General features: G+C 41.8%; 1 protein-coding gene and 1 long non-coding RNA gene across 2 annotated transcripts; one reads left to right on the top strand and one right to left on the bottom strand.

Moving 5' to 3' along the window:
• Nucleotides 1-3,351: 3,351 nt before the first annotated feature.
• On the bottom strand, nt 3,352-9,060 carry LOC124008568. The gene is made up of 5 exons (XM_046319942.1): nt 8,502-9,060; nt 8,249-8,358; nt 7,633-7,744; nt 7,379-7,497; nt 3,352-4,509 (listed from the first exon to the last, which is right to left on the bottom strand). The coding sequence occupies exons 1-5, from the start codon at nt 8,773-8,775 to the stop codon at nt 3,982-3,984; spliced, it is 1,143 nt and encodes a 380-aa protein (XP_046175898.1). The 5' UTR covers nt 8,776-9,060; the 3' UTR covers nt 3,352-3,981.
• Nucleotides 9,061-11,989: 2,929 nt separating this feature from the next.
• LOC124008937 lies at nt 11,990-13,838 on the top strand. The gene is made up of 3 exons (XR_006834183.1): nt 11,990-12,465; nt 12,728-12,810; nt 12,975-13,838. It is a non-coding gene; the product is annotated as an uncharacterized LOC124008937 (long non-coding RNA).
• Nucleotides 13,839-15,865: the final 2,027 nt, after the last annotated feature.

Below are 15,865 nucleotides of genomic sequence, written 5' to 3'. Positions count from 1 at the left end.
ACATGAAAATATCGTCCCATTTACATTGTGCAATTTATTGACGGTACCTAACTCTGGTTAAAGCAACAAAAACATCTAATGACTGAAACTTAGTCGATCTTATATCGATTGTCTGTGGCCAAGTTAACCTCCCCTTTCATACTTTAGGGAAAGAGGTTAATTTTGTGTGTTAAACTGCGAGTTTTATCAATTCCAGTCCCCTTGCTTAGATGGTACGGGGTCCTCCCCGGGATCATTTTTGTGTAGATGAACTGGGAAGCTCAGTTCTGATTACTTGTAAAAAAGGACATTCTACTCCATTGCCATTTTTTGGTACCCTTCCCCAGATATGTGCCGAATCCTGTCTCGGAGGCCTATGGATAATTCCTTCGACATCCATTTATGTTGTATTTAACCATTATTTTAACTAGGCAAGTCAGTTGAGGAACAAATTCCTATTAACAATGACAGCCTAGGAACAGCAATGCTTGGTTTTTGCTCTGACATGCACCGTCAACTGTAGAAACAGCTCAAGGATGATCAATGGAAACAGGATGCACCCGAGCTCAATTTCAAGTCTCATAGCAAAGGGTTTGAATACTGATGTAATTGTGAAATTTCAGTTTGTTATAAATTTGCACAATTTTTTTTAAAACTGTTTTGCTTTGTCATTATGGGGGTATTATGTGTTGATGGATTTTTAAAAATTATCCATCAATTGTAGAATAAGGCTAAATGTGGTAAACGTCAAGGGACCCAGATTCACAAAGCATTCATAAGACATTTCTTACATTTACATTTAAGTCATTTAGCAGACGCTCTTATCCAGAGCGACTTACTTTCTTAACTATCATTTTTTTCTTAACTATAGACTTAATAAGAAGAAAAGTTAGCAAAGTTGGTATTCCTCAAAAAAGTTGTTGAAAAATGTATTGCACTAAGCAAAAAGTTAAGAAATTAGATTCTTGAAAATAAAGTTATTGGAAATATTCTTAATTCCAAGATAGCAAAACCCTTGTCTTAAACTTAGGGCAGTGAGAGAATAAACTCATGAAAGCAAATTAACATGTTCTTGCATTTAAAATAATCAATACTGAAACTGTATGTTTGTGTGAATTAAACATGTTTTAGCAACAAAGGCCAAAAGTGTTTTCCTGCGAATGCATATAGAACTTTTGTGCATTGACTTGTCAGAATACTTATTTCAAGTTTTGGTCCTGCCGTACATACTTACATATGCTACGGTCACAAGACGCAGGCCTTCTTATTGTCCTTAGAATTGCTAAGCAAACAGCTGGAGGCAGGGCTTTCTCCTATTGAGATACATTTTTATGGAATGGTCTACCTATCCATGTGAGAGACGCAGACCCGGTCTCGTCCTTTGTCTTTATTGAAGACTCACTCATCTCTTCAGTAGGTCCTATGATTGAGTGTAGTCTGTCCCGTTCCCCTCTCCATTAGGTTCTCTGCTTCTGACCCTATTACGGGGGCTGAGTCACTGGCTTTTTAATTCTCTTCCCTGCCGTCCCTAGGTGGGTTGAGTCACTGACGTGATCTTCCTGTCCGGTTTGTCGTCTCCTCGGGCTCGTGCGGTGGAGATCTTTGTGGGCTATACTCGACCTTGTCTCAGGATGGTAAGTTGGTGGTTGAAACCCTGACCTGTTCAACGGAGTCGCTACCTTGTCCCAGACCTCCTGTTTTCAACTCTCCCTCTCTCTACCGCACCTTCTATTTCGACCTCTGAATGCCCAGCTATGAAAAGTCGTGACATTTACTCTTAATACACTGACCTGTTGCACCCTCTACAACCACTGTGATTATTATCTGACCCTGCTGGTCATCTATGAACGTTTGAACATTTTGGAGAACAATCTGGCCTTAATAATCGCCACCTGGCACAGACAAAAGAGGACTGGCCACCCCTCAGTCTGGTTTCTTCCTAGATTCCTGCCTTTCTAGGGAGTTTTTCCTAGCCACCGTGCTTCTGTATTGCTTGCTATCTGGGATTTTGGGTAGGGCTTCTGTATAGCACTTTGACACCTGCTGATGTATAAAAATTGCTTAATAAATACATTTGATTGATTACGCAGCACTATAGCTTCTAGACCCTAATGGATTGGCTGTTGATGCCTAGCATGCTTGCTAGCACCCAAACGAGGGCGAAGACAGCGTGGTGAGGCAAAAATACAAGTGCTAGTTAATCCCCCCGTCAGGTGTGAGCTGCACATCAATTTTATTAAACATGCTGCTCACTCGTCAAGTGTAGCAACTCTGTAAGTACTGCTTCTTGCCATAATGATGCTCTTGGTTTTTATTTCCCCCCTCATGTCTACAAGGGCATCTTCCCATTTGCCTCCGCACATCTTGCCAAATGAACATACCTTTACAGTAAAGACAAGGTTCAAATCTCTTCGCGCCACTATTCGGTTTGGGTTTCCTTTTTACTTTGAGACACCCGGATCCCTTATTTACGACGTTAGTGTTGTGTTGGAAATTTCCCTTGTTCCTCAGTTTCTCCAGCAACACTTTCCTCTGTCTTGAAGCTATGTCAAGACTTAAGACATAAGCAATTTCAGCATTTTCCTTCTAGTGCTGTTTCAAGTGGCGGGAGATCTTCGATTGGGGCTCTCCACATACAAAACAGTAATTTACATTGCCTTTACAGGGGCCATTTTTTTCTCCCTCTCTTCTTTCTACCGGAGTTGTTCATGTTGTCAAAGTCCATGGACTTGTCTAATTGGGTGTCCATGACCGCTGCTGCACCTGATAGCTTCACACATTTCGGGACCATGATGTTGACTGGTGAAGTCAAGAAGTGGTTTTCTTCAAAGTTCAAACAACTTTCTGGTTCAAAACTTCCAAATGCACAACTTTTCTCCACATCACAGGATTCAGTGGTGTTCTGGTGCTGTGGAGAAAGACCAAGAGGAACGTTTGTCACACTGTCTACACATACATTTCCATATACTGAAGTTGTACCTGATACAAGGCATTTGAGCCCAACACAGCACCTTTCCATTAATTACCTTATACTAGTCTGTATTCTGTTTGTACATTGTTCATTGCTGGCAGCACCTATTCACTAAGTCATATTCCGGGTAATGTAAATGTACTTGATTCTGAATAATCAGCCTCTCAGGGCTTGACCGATCAGAAGCATCATTTTTCTTCTCACATTCTGAGTGCAACAAGCAGCCCCCCCCCCCTATTTTATAACACAAATAATGGAAAGAGGTTCATTTTGATGTACCTGGGTACCAGCATCTGATGAGTCAGCAGGTTCATCTTCTATGACGGACTTCTTTACACAAACACTGCCTTTTCTGAGCCGAAACAGTCTTGACCTGTGTGTTTGACATATTACATGTTACAGCTTTCATTTTACTTTTTCCATGGCACATGCCAATGCTTCTCTGTAATGGGAACACATTCGCTCACACACACGCTAAGGTACTAAAGAAATAAAACATAAGAGGCACTAAGGATTTTGAGGTGTATATATATTTATTTTCATAAACTTGATTTAATTTAACTTTTATTTAAGCAGGGAGTCATGCTGATATCATGGTCTCTTTTGCAGCTGAGCCTTGCATGATAACATCAATTACACTATATACACACACATCAATATACATAAAAAGCAAACGAAAGCGTATGTGGTTACCTCATACAACACATAAGCCAAGTTACATAACATTGTTATAACACTAAACCCATCCATCCCCTTACAAAATTTGAAAAGCATTTATCTGAATAGTTCGCTTCAAAAAGTTTGAATATTCATAAAATGTGAATACTAAAGATATGAACTGCCAACACTAATTTCAGAGAACACAGCACAATGGCATCTGGTTACATACTGCATGCAGATTCTCCTAACCACACTGGACACCAGTCAACACGGAATGTTACACATCTTCCTTAACTTCAACACAAACACGAGGAATTCTCATTAATGTAAAAACACTGTCCTAACAGTAGAGGACTCCTGCAATATCTTCACTACCTCTTTGACGTGATTCTATTTCCTGCCAACCGCCGGAGCCAACAACGGGCCCAATTTGTGCTGATTAGGATATGACCGCCATTCTCTGCCAGCATCTCTGGGTTTCTGCGCATCACAATGTCTCGTGTGGCTACCATCAGCATGGACGGGCTAACCTGACCTCCAGCTCTTTTCCTCACCATTACGAAGCGAGTAATCTCCTCATCAAACATGTCTGTTCTGAATGGCCTCAAATGGGGTAGGTCTTCCACTTTCTGGACGCCCATGCTTTCGACCGTCTGTTCGTAGCTGATCCTCATGGACCTCACAGTGTTGGGGCTGATGCGTCTTCCCAATTCCTCAGACATCATGGCTGCGGCCATCTGTGCACCCACCTCCATGCACATCCGCGCAATCTTGGCCCTTTGCTCGGGGGTGTACCTGAGGTAGGTCCCTCTCCTTTGAGGGTGCGGTTGAGTTCTTACTCTTCGGCGCCGGCGCAGATTTCGTAAGTCCACAGAGCTTGACTGCCCAGGTGTAAGCCACTGTGGAGAGAGAGCTATGTTTTTCAATCAGCGTGTTAGAGATAAATCAAATAAAAAGTGTTTGTGCGCATCAATGGTGTGTGTAGGTACCGGAGCTGAGCCATAGATCCGTGCTATCCGGGATCCGTGGGACATCCCTACCCCATTGATGTGGAACTTTAATAATGGTTAGGGTTATGGTTAATGTCCACTAATCTGGTTTTAGACTTGGGCATAGCACAGTTTCAGATGTGTTAAATTGCTTAGATCATAAAAATCACTGTGCTGCCTTATTTATAGACTGTTCGAAGGCCTTTGACAGTGTTGACCATCGCAATTTAATTCAAAGGTCAACTAAAATAGGCCTGTACCAGGCTTCTTGCAAGTGGTTTTAGAATTGTCAGACAGAACATTGTCATTTCTGATGGTGTTAAGTCTATGTTCCTGGATATTAACGAAGGTGTACTACAGGGTTCGGTACTGGGACATGTTCTCTTTACATAAATAATATTGGTCTGTTAACTTGTAATATTAATCTGTATGCAGACTATAATGTAATGTATGTTATTGCCCCAACTGTAGACCAGGTGTTGTTAGAGCTGCAATCTGACTTTGTTGCCTCACAAAATGCCCTGGTTGGCCAAGATTAAATATGTTGTTCTCTAATTCTCGCAACAACAAAAAAAAATCAGATGGACTACATAGTGTACAAAACATTAGAAACACCTTAATATTGAGTTGCACCCGCCCACCCCTTTTTCCCTAAGAACAGCCTCAATTTGTCAGGGCATGAGCTCTACAAGGTCTCGAAGGTGTTCCACAACGATGCTGGCCCATGTTGACTCCAATACTTCCCACAGTTGTGTCAAGTTGGTTGGATGTCCTTTGGGTGGTGGACCATTCTTGATACACACGGGAAACTGTTGAACATGAAAAACCCAGCAGCGTTGCAATTCTTGACACACAAACGGGTGTGCCTGGCACCTACCATGCCCTGTTCAAAGGCACTTAAATCTTTTGTCTTGCCCATTCACCCTCAATGGCACATATACATAATCCATGTCTCAATTGTCTGAAGGCTTAAAATCGTTCTTGAACCTGTCTCCTCCCCTTCATCTACACTGATTGAAGTGGATTTAACCGGTGACATCAAATGATCATAGCATTCACCTGGATTCACCTGGTCAGTATGTCATGGAACGAGCAGGTGGTCTTAATGTTTTGTACACTCAATTTATTAATTAAATGGTTCTCCTATTGATCGGGTTCCCACCTATGAAAATCTGGGCTTTTGGATTGACTAGGATTTAAAGTTTAAAAAACATACCGATGAGCTAGTTAAAAAGCTAAGAATTAAAGTGAGCTTCTTTAAAAAATAGAAAAAATTGAAATAGGTCTTGCCTTTCCCTAAACAGCAGGAAGCAGATTGTACAGTTAACTTTTTATTAAAGAATAATAAGAAAATTAGGGTAGTGACGTCCCAAGGATCCCGGATGGCACTGCCCCTGAGCCATAGGGCAGACAGAGCATCCTCCATCCCATTATCAGATATGGGGTGTGGGCAATTTATATGCTTTTTGACCCCCCCCCCCACTTTCTAATCTGAAATCACCATCACCCAACTTCTCATTTTTACTGATAAAAAAAAATAGTGAGCTTGTCCTGACACTATTTATCTTTAGAAATTAGCCTGGTATTAGCCAATGAATATAACGAAGCTTTGGATTTTATGGGGTCTCAAAATCAAATGGTTATACCTTTTTGGAATTTTATGCTTTGACCAATGAATGATACCATGCTCAGCTCCAGAAAATAAATGTTGCCGTCTTAAACAATCATTTTTACCGGAACAGGTTAACGAAAAACTACCAATACTATTTCTTATGGCGAACCCGAGATATCTAAATAGAATCTGACTGAAAGCCCCAATCTGCAGTTGGATGTGAGTTTTGTCCACGCCCCTAGGCTACACAACTCCGGTAAAACACAATTTCCTACAGTGCATTTGGTAACAATTAGTTTATTGACAAGCAAATTACATTGCTTGTCACTAAACTAATAGTCTGATTTATGACATTGTGAAAGACATTTTATAAGCATCTGAATGTTAAAGATGCCACCCAGATGTATGAATAGCCTATTGGAACAGGGATAGGCCTACCTCTCGTTGGCTCGAGCAGCTGTCTCCCGAACTGTGCGCACAGTTATCTGACAGTCATACAGTTACAAGCATAAAAGTTCATAGGCTACTGAACCGAAGGAGGGGAAGCATCAACTCAGTCACAACAGATTAGATATTTTCAGAATATAACAATGACTAAAAAAACATTTGTGAACCGGTGATTCAATGTTCAATCGGTTTGGCTCCTCTTAAAATATTTGAACCGGGGGACCTGTACATTTAAGTGCATTATTACATCCCTACTGCTCTTGCCATCATACTCCTTCCTCCAATTTCACTTCTGTCAACTCTGAGTTTGCGTTACATCCTTTCGTTTTCTTTCCCATTCATTGTCAAAGGCGCAGAGTCTGTTGTGATTGGAATGTGAACTCAGTCAAGTGAAGTAGCCAGAGAAGGTATGAGACTGATCTACTTAAAAGGGATATTTTACTCAAAAGAACCATGTAGTATTGTTTCATTAGTCCACTGTTGAAATGGTCCCCAAATGTTTTTGCATGCCAGCAGTAAAGTTCATATCTAAAGGTGTTATCATATGATGCACTTGCGTCATCATCATATTTTGCACTGAAGACATAGAGAAACATTTTATCTAATCTAATTTTGTGGCTGTAGGTCTCAATCGGACACTCCCAACCGTATCAACAGCTTCTGTATGTAAAGCTTACATGTCTTTACCAGATAAGGACCTCTGCCTTAAAGAGAACTGACCTGTCGATGGGTCACCGATGGTCCTGCAGAGTCCTCCTTGACAGCATCTCTGTCTCGCCACAGGCTTTGGCTCCACTCCTTGCCATACACCATGTCCACTTTGGGACATGGCTGCTCACCTGCAAACAGAGACACAAGCTTTGTAAGTGAGGTGTAGGACAGTGTGAAGTACATTATTTCAAATCATCGACAATGGGACCTGATACAATCTGATGTAACAACACTTTCGACATGAGGCAAATGTGAATTGTCACCTTCTGTTGAAATTCCAGCCTGTGGGTCCTTCTTCCTATGTGTACCTTCATGCCCTGCTTCATTCTTAATGACAACGATTTGAATCCCATCCCTCTCCATGGCTGCTGTAGTCTGAATCAAGTACAGTGGAATGAAGTCCCACATGTTTGCATACAGACCATGAAAGAATATGCACATGGGATGCGAATTATGCATCTATGTAGTCCGAGATTATACTCTTATAAACGTGAATTTCTGGCGGCCTTCTTCCGTTACATAGCTCATCATTACGGGCGGTCGCTCGGTCTTTCATAAACACACGCTGTAATATGGCGATAACCCTATAAACAGGTGTGTATCAATTTAACCTTTTGTTTATTGGATATTATTTCTAGCTGGTATGAAAAATAAGGTCCTTATGCTTCTAAAACAGTACAGTACCGCAAGCAATGCGTCTTAATGTTCAGATTGAGTGTCGAGGGCTCTTAAACTCTTAACTCTGCACAGTCCGACTTATGTGTAATAGAACAGAATAATGATCAAGGGCTATCTAACTAGCTAAATATATTAAGTGACAGACTGCTGTTGTGACATTAGCTTGGGAGCAATATTGGTTAGACAGCTAGCTACTTGTACCTCGTCCATGGTATGAGCAGATTGTTGCAGCCATGATGATGCATTGTCCTCCTCTGAAGAATTAGGAGGACCAGCAGCATCTCTATCTCTTTTGGGGCTGACGCATCCACCTGGGCCACAAACAGAAGAAACAACATTAGCAAGCGAACGTCAACTAGCTAGATGCTGTCTCTTGCTTATCCATATGCACTGTCCAGTTTGTAACGCCTCCGTCATTGCAAGCGAATAAACTAACGTTAGCAAATTGCCCTACCTTTACCGCGAGCTGGAGTTCCAACACAACGATAACACATGGAACATGGTCGATTTCCCGCTGTCCACAGTTCTGCTTCCAAACTCTGTAACTTGTTTTTGTTAGACTCGTTCTCAATTTTCAGTGCTTCGTTCTCAAATTTACTCTTGGACACCTCCAGACGAAGTTCAACGGCGCTATCCTCCACAATTCGCAGTAGTTCCACGACCGCAATTTTAACAAGCGAGTTCAAAACAGAGGTTAGCTGAGTTTGTAAATAGTCACAATTCGCCATGGTCGTCTCTTTCTTTATACAATGGCAAGTATGTGAACGTGCTAAGTAGTTTGAAGGTGATAGTGCTAGCTAGCACCTATGTGAAGCTAGCCACAATGGGGGAATTTGCTGTTCGTTTAAAAAAATAAAAGTCCTTCATTGAGGGGCAACTCAATATTACAAAGGTGTTTTGTACACTCGGTGTATGCATCCATATTAAATAGGAATTTAACCTGAACAACAATATAAACGCAACATGTAAAGTGTTGGTTTCATGAGCTGAAATAAAATATCCTAGAAATATTACATATGCCCAAAAGGCTTATTTCTCTAAAATGTTGCACACAAATGTGTTTACATCCCTGTTTTAGTGAGCAAGATAATTGCCTTTTGCCAGGATAATCCACCCCCCTGACAAGTGTGGCATATCAAGAAGCTGATTAAACAAGCATAATTGTTACAGGTGCACCTGGGGACAAAAAAAATGCCACTCTAGAATATGAAGTTTTGTCACACAACATAATGCCACACGTGTCTCAAGTTTTGAGGGATCATGCAATTGGCATGCTGAGTGCAGGAATGTCCAGCAAAGCTGTTGCCAGATAATTTAATGTTCATTTCTCTAGCATAAGCCACCTCCAACATCGTTTTAGAGAATTTGGCAGTGCATCCGACCGGCCTCACAACCGCTGACCATGTGTAACCACGCCAGTTCTGGACCTCCACATCTGGCTTCTTCACCTGCGGGATCATCTGGGACCAGCCACCCAGGCAGCTGATGAAACTGAGGAGTATTTCTGTAGGTAATAAATACTTTTTGTGGGAAAAACTCATTCTGATTGGCTGGGCCTGGCTCTTCAGTTGGTGGGTCTATGCCCTCCCAGGTCCACCCATGGCTGAACCCCTGCCCAGTCATGTGAAATCCATATATTAGGGCCTAATGACATTTATTTAAATTGACTGATTTCCATCTATGAACTTGTTGCATGTTGCTTTTACATTTTTGTTCAGTATATATTAAATTAAATGAATACACCATTCTAATATTATTAATGCCTTTCTCTCCTTGCAGGGGATTAGACAGATGAACTGCAGCCCCCAGTTGCCCAAGCCTCAAAACCAGAACCGTGGGGAGACAATCCTTGTAATTGTAAGAAATATTAACTTATTGGCTTTCCTGTATCTGTGCATGAGTCTTTAGAACACAGTCCATTGTACAAAATAAGTCATCCCCAAGTGGGATACATAACAAGGGGAGGAACCTCAAAAGCTTGTTTAGTACATGAGGGAAGATTTAGTCCTGACAACCACCGGTTGTTGTTGTTTTTACACAGGACAGGAGTTTACAGGTATTTGTTCCAGCCCTTCACTAACACCTCAATCAACTAATTGTGAACTCAATTGTAGACCATGAATAGTTGAACAAGGTGTATATACTGAACAAAAATATTAACGCAACATGCAACAAGTTCAAAGATTTGACTGAGTTCCAGTTTATAGAAGGAAACTAGTGGAAGCAGAGAGAACAGTCTATGACTTGACTTGGTGCTCCGGTACCACTTGCCGTGTGGAAGCAGAGAGAACAGTCTATGACTTGACTTGGTGCTCCGGTACCACTTGCCGTGTGGAAGCAGAGAGAACAGTCTATGACTTGACTTGGTGCTCCGGTACCACTTGCCGTGTGGAAGCAGAGAGGACAGTCTATGACTTGACTTGGTGCTCCGGTACCACTTGCCGTGTGGAAGCAGAGAGAACAGTCTATGACTTGAGTGGCTGGAATCTTTAATGATTTTCCGGAACTTCCTTTCACACCGCCTGAAATAGAAGTCTTGGATGGTAGGGTGCTCAGCCCCAGTGATGTACTGGGCTTTCTGCACCACCCTTTGTAGCGCCATGCGATCGAGAGCGGTGTTGTTGCCATACCAAGTGTACGTGATTTGTACACCGAGAAACCTGAACCGCTCAACCAGCTCATCTGCAGCCCCAACAGTGTGGATGGGGGCGTGCTGGGCCCTCCGTTTCTTGTAGTCCACGATCAGCTCCTTGGTCTTACTGACATTGAGAGGTTGTTGTCCTGGAACCACACTGCCAGGTCACTGACCTCCTCCCTGTAGGCTGTCCCATTGCCGCCGGTGATCAGGCTTACCATGTTGTTTTTAGCAAACTTAATGATGGTGTTGGAGTTGTGAGTGGTCATGCAGTTGTGGGTGAACAGGGGCTATAGGAGGAGACAAAGCACACATCCCATGTTGAGGGTCAGAGTGGCGGAGGTGATGTTGCCTACCCTCACTACCTGGAGTCAGCTGTCAGGAAGTCCAGGACCCAGTTGCAGAGGGAGGTGTTCAGTACCAGGGTCCTAAGCTTGGTTTCGAGCTTGGAGGGGACAATAGTTTTGAACGCTGTGCTGTAGTCAATGAACAGCATTCTCACATAAGAGGATTACCTATCTTAGTGGGTGAGGGCAGTGTGGAGTGCAATTGAGATTGTCCTATGGATCTGTTGGAGCAGTATGCATATTGGAGTCTAGGGTGTCTGGGATGATGGAGTCTATGTGTGCCATATCCAGCCTTTCAAAGCACTTCATGATTACAGAGTGCTACAGGGAGGTTTTTGGGAACAGGAATGGTGCTGGTCAGTTTAACACGTGGAGATTACAGACTGGAACAAGGAAAGTTTGAAAATAACCATGAATATCCCTGCCAGCTGTTCTGTGTGTGCTCCGAGAACGCGCTCTGGAATACCGTCTGTCCTTGCGAGTGTTGACCTGATTAAAGTCCTTACTGTTGTTGGCCTTGCAGAGTGAGATGACCCAGTCCTCTAGGTCGGTGGGGGCCCTCACGCGCATCGGCCCATTTTTAACCTATTGTCGATGAAACCCTCTTGGGCAAACACGTGGGGGTCGTGTGGGGTACACAAACAAAGATTGCATTCCTAAGGACAAATGGATTGAGAAAGTTAGGTCGACGCAATGAAAAATATACTTCATTGAACCATCCTACAGCATGGACAGTCAATCATAGTATGCATGTGTTCAGATGATTTTCCAGAGTTTCATTGATCTCCATATATTTCTGTAAACACAAGTATATACTTACTCTATCAGAAGTTCTATAAGGATACTTGGGAGATCTGGAAAGAAAAGCAGGCATGAACCATATTTTATAGTTTGCTTTGTAGATTCGAGCCAATGTCTGAAATGTAGGGTTCGAACGGATTCAGGGAACAGAACCAAAAACATGAAAATAAAGAAATTATTTGAGGAACAGCACCCAAACCGAAAAACAAAAGTGATCTATACTGTTCTAGAACAGAACCTCTATTTTAAAAGCATGGGAAACAGTTAATGACGTTAATTTACATTCAGGGCATTTTTTTCTGTCCCACAAAAATGAGCAAAAAAAAAAAACACCTATGCAAAAGCCCTCACTCTGTCAAAAACAATGTTATATCAAAGTACTGCCTTTGATTTGACAGCCTACACATGCGCAGTTTACCGTTAGATCCGATAACGTGTTTTTACGCATGAGTTTAGATCGGGGATTTCAATTCATGCTTATCGTCATACTGTTCTGTCTTTGGCTGTATTCTTTTCGAGTCAAAACCCTTCGCCGGAGACCGTATCCCATAACATATTGCGACACAAAAATCTCTGTATCAACGATGGACAGAAGTTCACACTTGGAATAACCTTGTGAAATGTAATTATTACGTGTATGTATTCACCAAAGAATGTTAAAGTTCAACAAATTACAAATTAATTTTGAATTAACATGTTTAATCACTGATGACATTTATCAGCCAAGCTAAGTTGGCTTACTTGCTAGCCAACATCTGACTTGATAGCTAACTAGCTAGCAGGCGATCTTTAAGGTCAGCATTGTGTCAATTGTGAAGACACTAACAGTTGTATAATCCTGAATTCGTGAATTTGCTAGCCAGCTAAAGACAAATCTAGCAAATCGTTTTTTTTCAGGGACAGCTGGCAACGGATGTGTTCATTTCACTCCATAGCATCGGTTTGGCAGGACATAACAGTCATATCCTACTGGTTTGGAGGTACGATGTTTTAACATTTGAGTAAAAACGTAGGAAATGCAGTTGGCGGTGTTTGGTTCAATCTTGCTAGCCAGCCAGGTTATTTATGCATTCTTATGTAATCGGTAAATACATGCATGCAGTGTCTGTTTGCTAACTTTCTTGTTGTCATTTTCCCCTCCCAGCTCGTGTTGCACCATTGCATATGAAGACAATTTTTTTAAATGATCAATTAAAAATAAATCGGTGACAACTTGATCAAGCCTATGAATATGCAAAACTGTTTACAGAACCATTGCACATGAATAAAGGTAGTTGTGGTTCTCACAACTTGAACCAGCACTCGAATCTGAGCAGTGAGTTTAGTCAGGAGATTTTTCAGCAGTGCGCAACATCCCTGTTAGATAGAGAATAAAGTGTGGATCTACTTCTGTCATACAGAATTGTCAGCTCATTCTACAATAAAGATGTGGGCGATTTGTGTCCCAGGGTGTGTGCAAGTTTTTATTCCTGCCCAGCACAAACACCTTGTTCAACTATCCATGGTCTACAACTGAGACAACAATGTTGGAGGTTCATCTCCTTCATTTGTCCCCCACTTGGGGATGACTTATTCTGTACAATGGACTGTGTTCTAAAGGATTCATGCACAGATACAGGAAAACCAATAAGTGGTCATATTTATTTTTAAAAATGACAAGTGTTGATGTCTCGCCATTCTCCTGGTTTTGAAGCTTGGGCATCAGGGGGCTGTAGTTCATCTTTCTAATACCCTTCAAGGAGAGAAAGGCAATAATAGTACAATAGTGTATTCATTTAATGTAATACATTATTGTTTTATATGCATGCAAATAATTCAATTGGACATGTTATCCTTTACAATATGCCAGTGATTGTTTTGTATCCAATGCATTTAGCTTACATTAGGATGAAGTAGCCTAGGCCTTCTAATCGCGTTTATATTGCATCATATCGCCTAGCAATATTAGTTATCAATGCATGAGTTGAATATAAACCAAGCTATCTTGACCATCAGAGTCGTTTAATAATATGAATGAGTGTTATAGTATGATTGTATGCAATGCAAGCCTGATCATTAGAAATTAAACACCAGCAGTCCTAATGCATGCAATATTAGCTTTACAGTAAAACACGACAAGTCTGGCTATTTATCATTCTTCAACAGTAAGAAAAATAGCTTATCTATTTGTTAAATGTTTAGCTTCAGCCTCCGTAACATGCATGCAACTGCAAGCAATACCTGTCATACGTTCACAACCAATATGCGAGTAAAGGACCCCACATAAAATAATTATTCTGGTCTGTGTCAACTTAATACACTAACAGGTACTGAGAAGATCGATTCTGTTACTTGTTATTCATGTTAAATATTTCCATTCCTCCCTTCTATCTTGGGACTGCAAGGCCTGGCACACTTCAGAATCATTTTGGTAGCTCACGTTGACCAGCAGTGTGTGCCACAAAGTATTTGACTCTAACCACAAAATTAAGTAAATTAGGGTACGGTCACTGGTAAAAAAAAATGCCATTTTACAACCTATGTGTTGTTATAATTCTGTTAGTTCATATGCCTTGTCACTGTGATAGGCCAAGCAAATAAGAAGAAAGAGTGACAGAATAAATTCAACCACATCTTTGTTTCACCACAAAACCTGAGCAAAATCTGTCCGGTGAAGAAGTCCACAAAGCATATTGCATGTAACAACAGTTGCATGGCCTACAGCATGGCCAAGCAAGTTAAATGTAATGTCATCTTCAAAATAAATGATTTATCATGAGAGGGCCCTAAACAATAATCATTTCATATGTATTTCCTATTCAACAAAACTGTAGGAATAAGGCTTGAAATTACTTCTATGCTTTCGAAATATAGTATAATCAAATTATAATACGACTAAGATTTCACCTTCCTTATGACTGTAAAATGTCTGCCCCCATCACTGTGAATTTCTCACAGAGATCTAGCTTGGCTTCCTGAACTCATTAGGAACTCATCTTTCGTCTCATATTAATAAACTCAGCAAAAAAAGAAAGTCCTCTCACTGTCAACTGTGTTTATTTTCAGCAAACTTAACATGTGTAAATATTTGTATGAACATAACAAGATTCAACAACTGAGACATAAACTGAACAAGTTACACAGACATGTGACTAACAGAAATGTAATAATATGTCGCTGAACAAAGGGGGGGGGGGTCAAAATCAAAAGTAACCATCAGTATCTGGTGTGGCCACCAGCTGCATTAAGTACCTCAGTGCATCTCCTCATGGACTGCACCAGATTTGGCAGTTCTTACTGTGAGATGTTACCCTACTCTTCCACCAAGGCACCTGCAAGTTCCCGGACATTTCTGGGGGGAATGGCCCTAGCCCTCACCCTCCGATCCAACAGGTCCCAGATGTGCTCAATGGGATTGAGACCCGGGCTCTTTGCTTGCCATGGCAAAACGCTGACATTCCTGTCTTGCAGGAAATCACGTACAGAATGAGCAGTATGGCTGGTGTCATTGTCATGCTGGAGGGTCATGTCAGGATGAGCCTGCAGGAAGGGTACCACATGAGGGAGGAGGATTTCTTCCCTGTAACACACAGCGTTGAGATTGCCTGCAATGACAACAAGCTCAGTCCGATGATGCTGTGACACACCGCCCCAGACCATGACGGACCCTCCACCTCCAAATCGATCCCACTCCAGAGTACAGGCCTCGGTGTAACGCTAATTTTTTCAACGGTAAACGTGAATACGACCATCATCCCTGGGTGAGACAAAACCACGACTCGTCAGTGAAGAGCACTTTTTGCCAGTCCTGTCTAGGTGCAGCGACGGTGGTTTGTGCCCATAGGCAACGTTTTTTGCCGGTGATGTCTGGTGAGGACCTGCCTTTACAACAGGCCTACAAACCCTCAGTCCAGCCTCTCTCAGCCTATTGCGGACAGTCTGAGTACTGATGGAGGGATTGTGCGTTCCTGGTGTAACTCGGGCAGTTGTTGTCATCCTGTACCTGTCCCGCAGGTGTGATGTTCAGATGTACCGATCCTGTGCAGGTGTTGTTAC

This window comes from Oncorhynchus gorbuscha, linkage group LG21 (assembly GCF_021184085.1).
Source record: "Oncorhynchus gorbuscha isolate QuinsamMale2020 ecotype Even-year linkage group LG21, OgorEven_v1.0, whole genome shotgun sequence".
NCBI lineage: Eukaryota > Metazoa > Chordata > Actinopteri > Salmoniformes > Salmonidae > Oncorhynchus > Oncorhynchus gorbuscha.
The sequence above is the reverse complement of the archived record's forward strand: the minus strand, read 5'-3'. Positions and strand labels throughout refer to the sequence as shown.

Bases quoted from the DNA above. Each gene is read 5' to 3' on its own strand.
- LOC124008568 (XM_046319942.1), bottom strand. From the start codon at position 8,775: ATGGCGAATTGTGACTATTTACAAACTCAGCTAACCTCTGTTTTGAAC. The intron at 8,359-8,501 runs GTAGGGCAATTT...TTTGTGGCCCAG, and splicing joins AACTCCAGCTCGCGGTAAAG to GTGGATGCGTCAGCCCCAAA. The intron at 7,498-7,632 runs GTGACAATTCAC...CTCTGTTTGCAG, and splicing joins GGCTGGAATTTCAACAGAAG to GTGAGCAGCCATGTCCCAAA.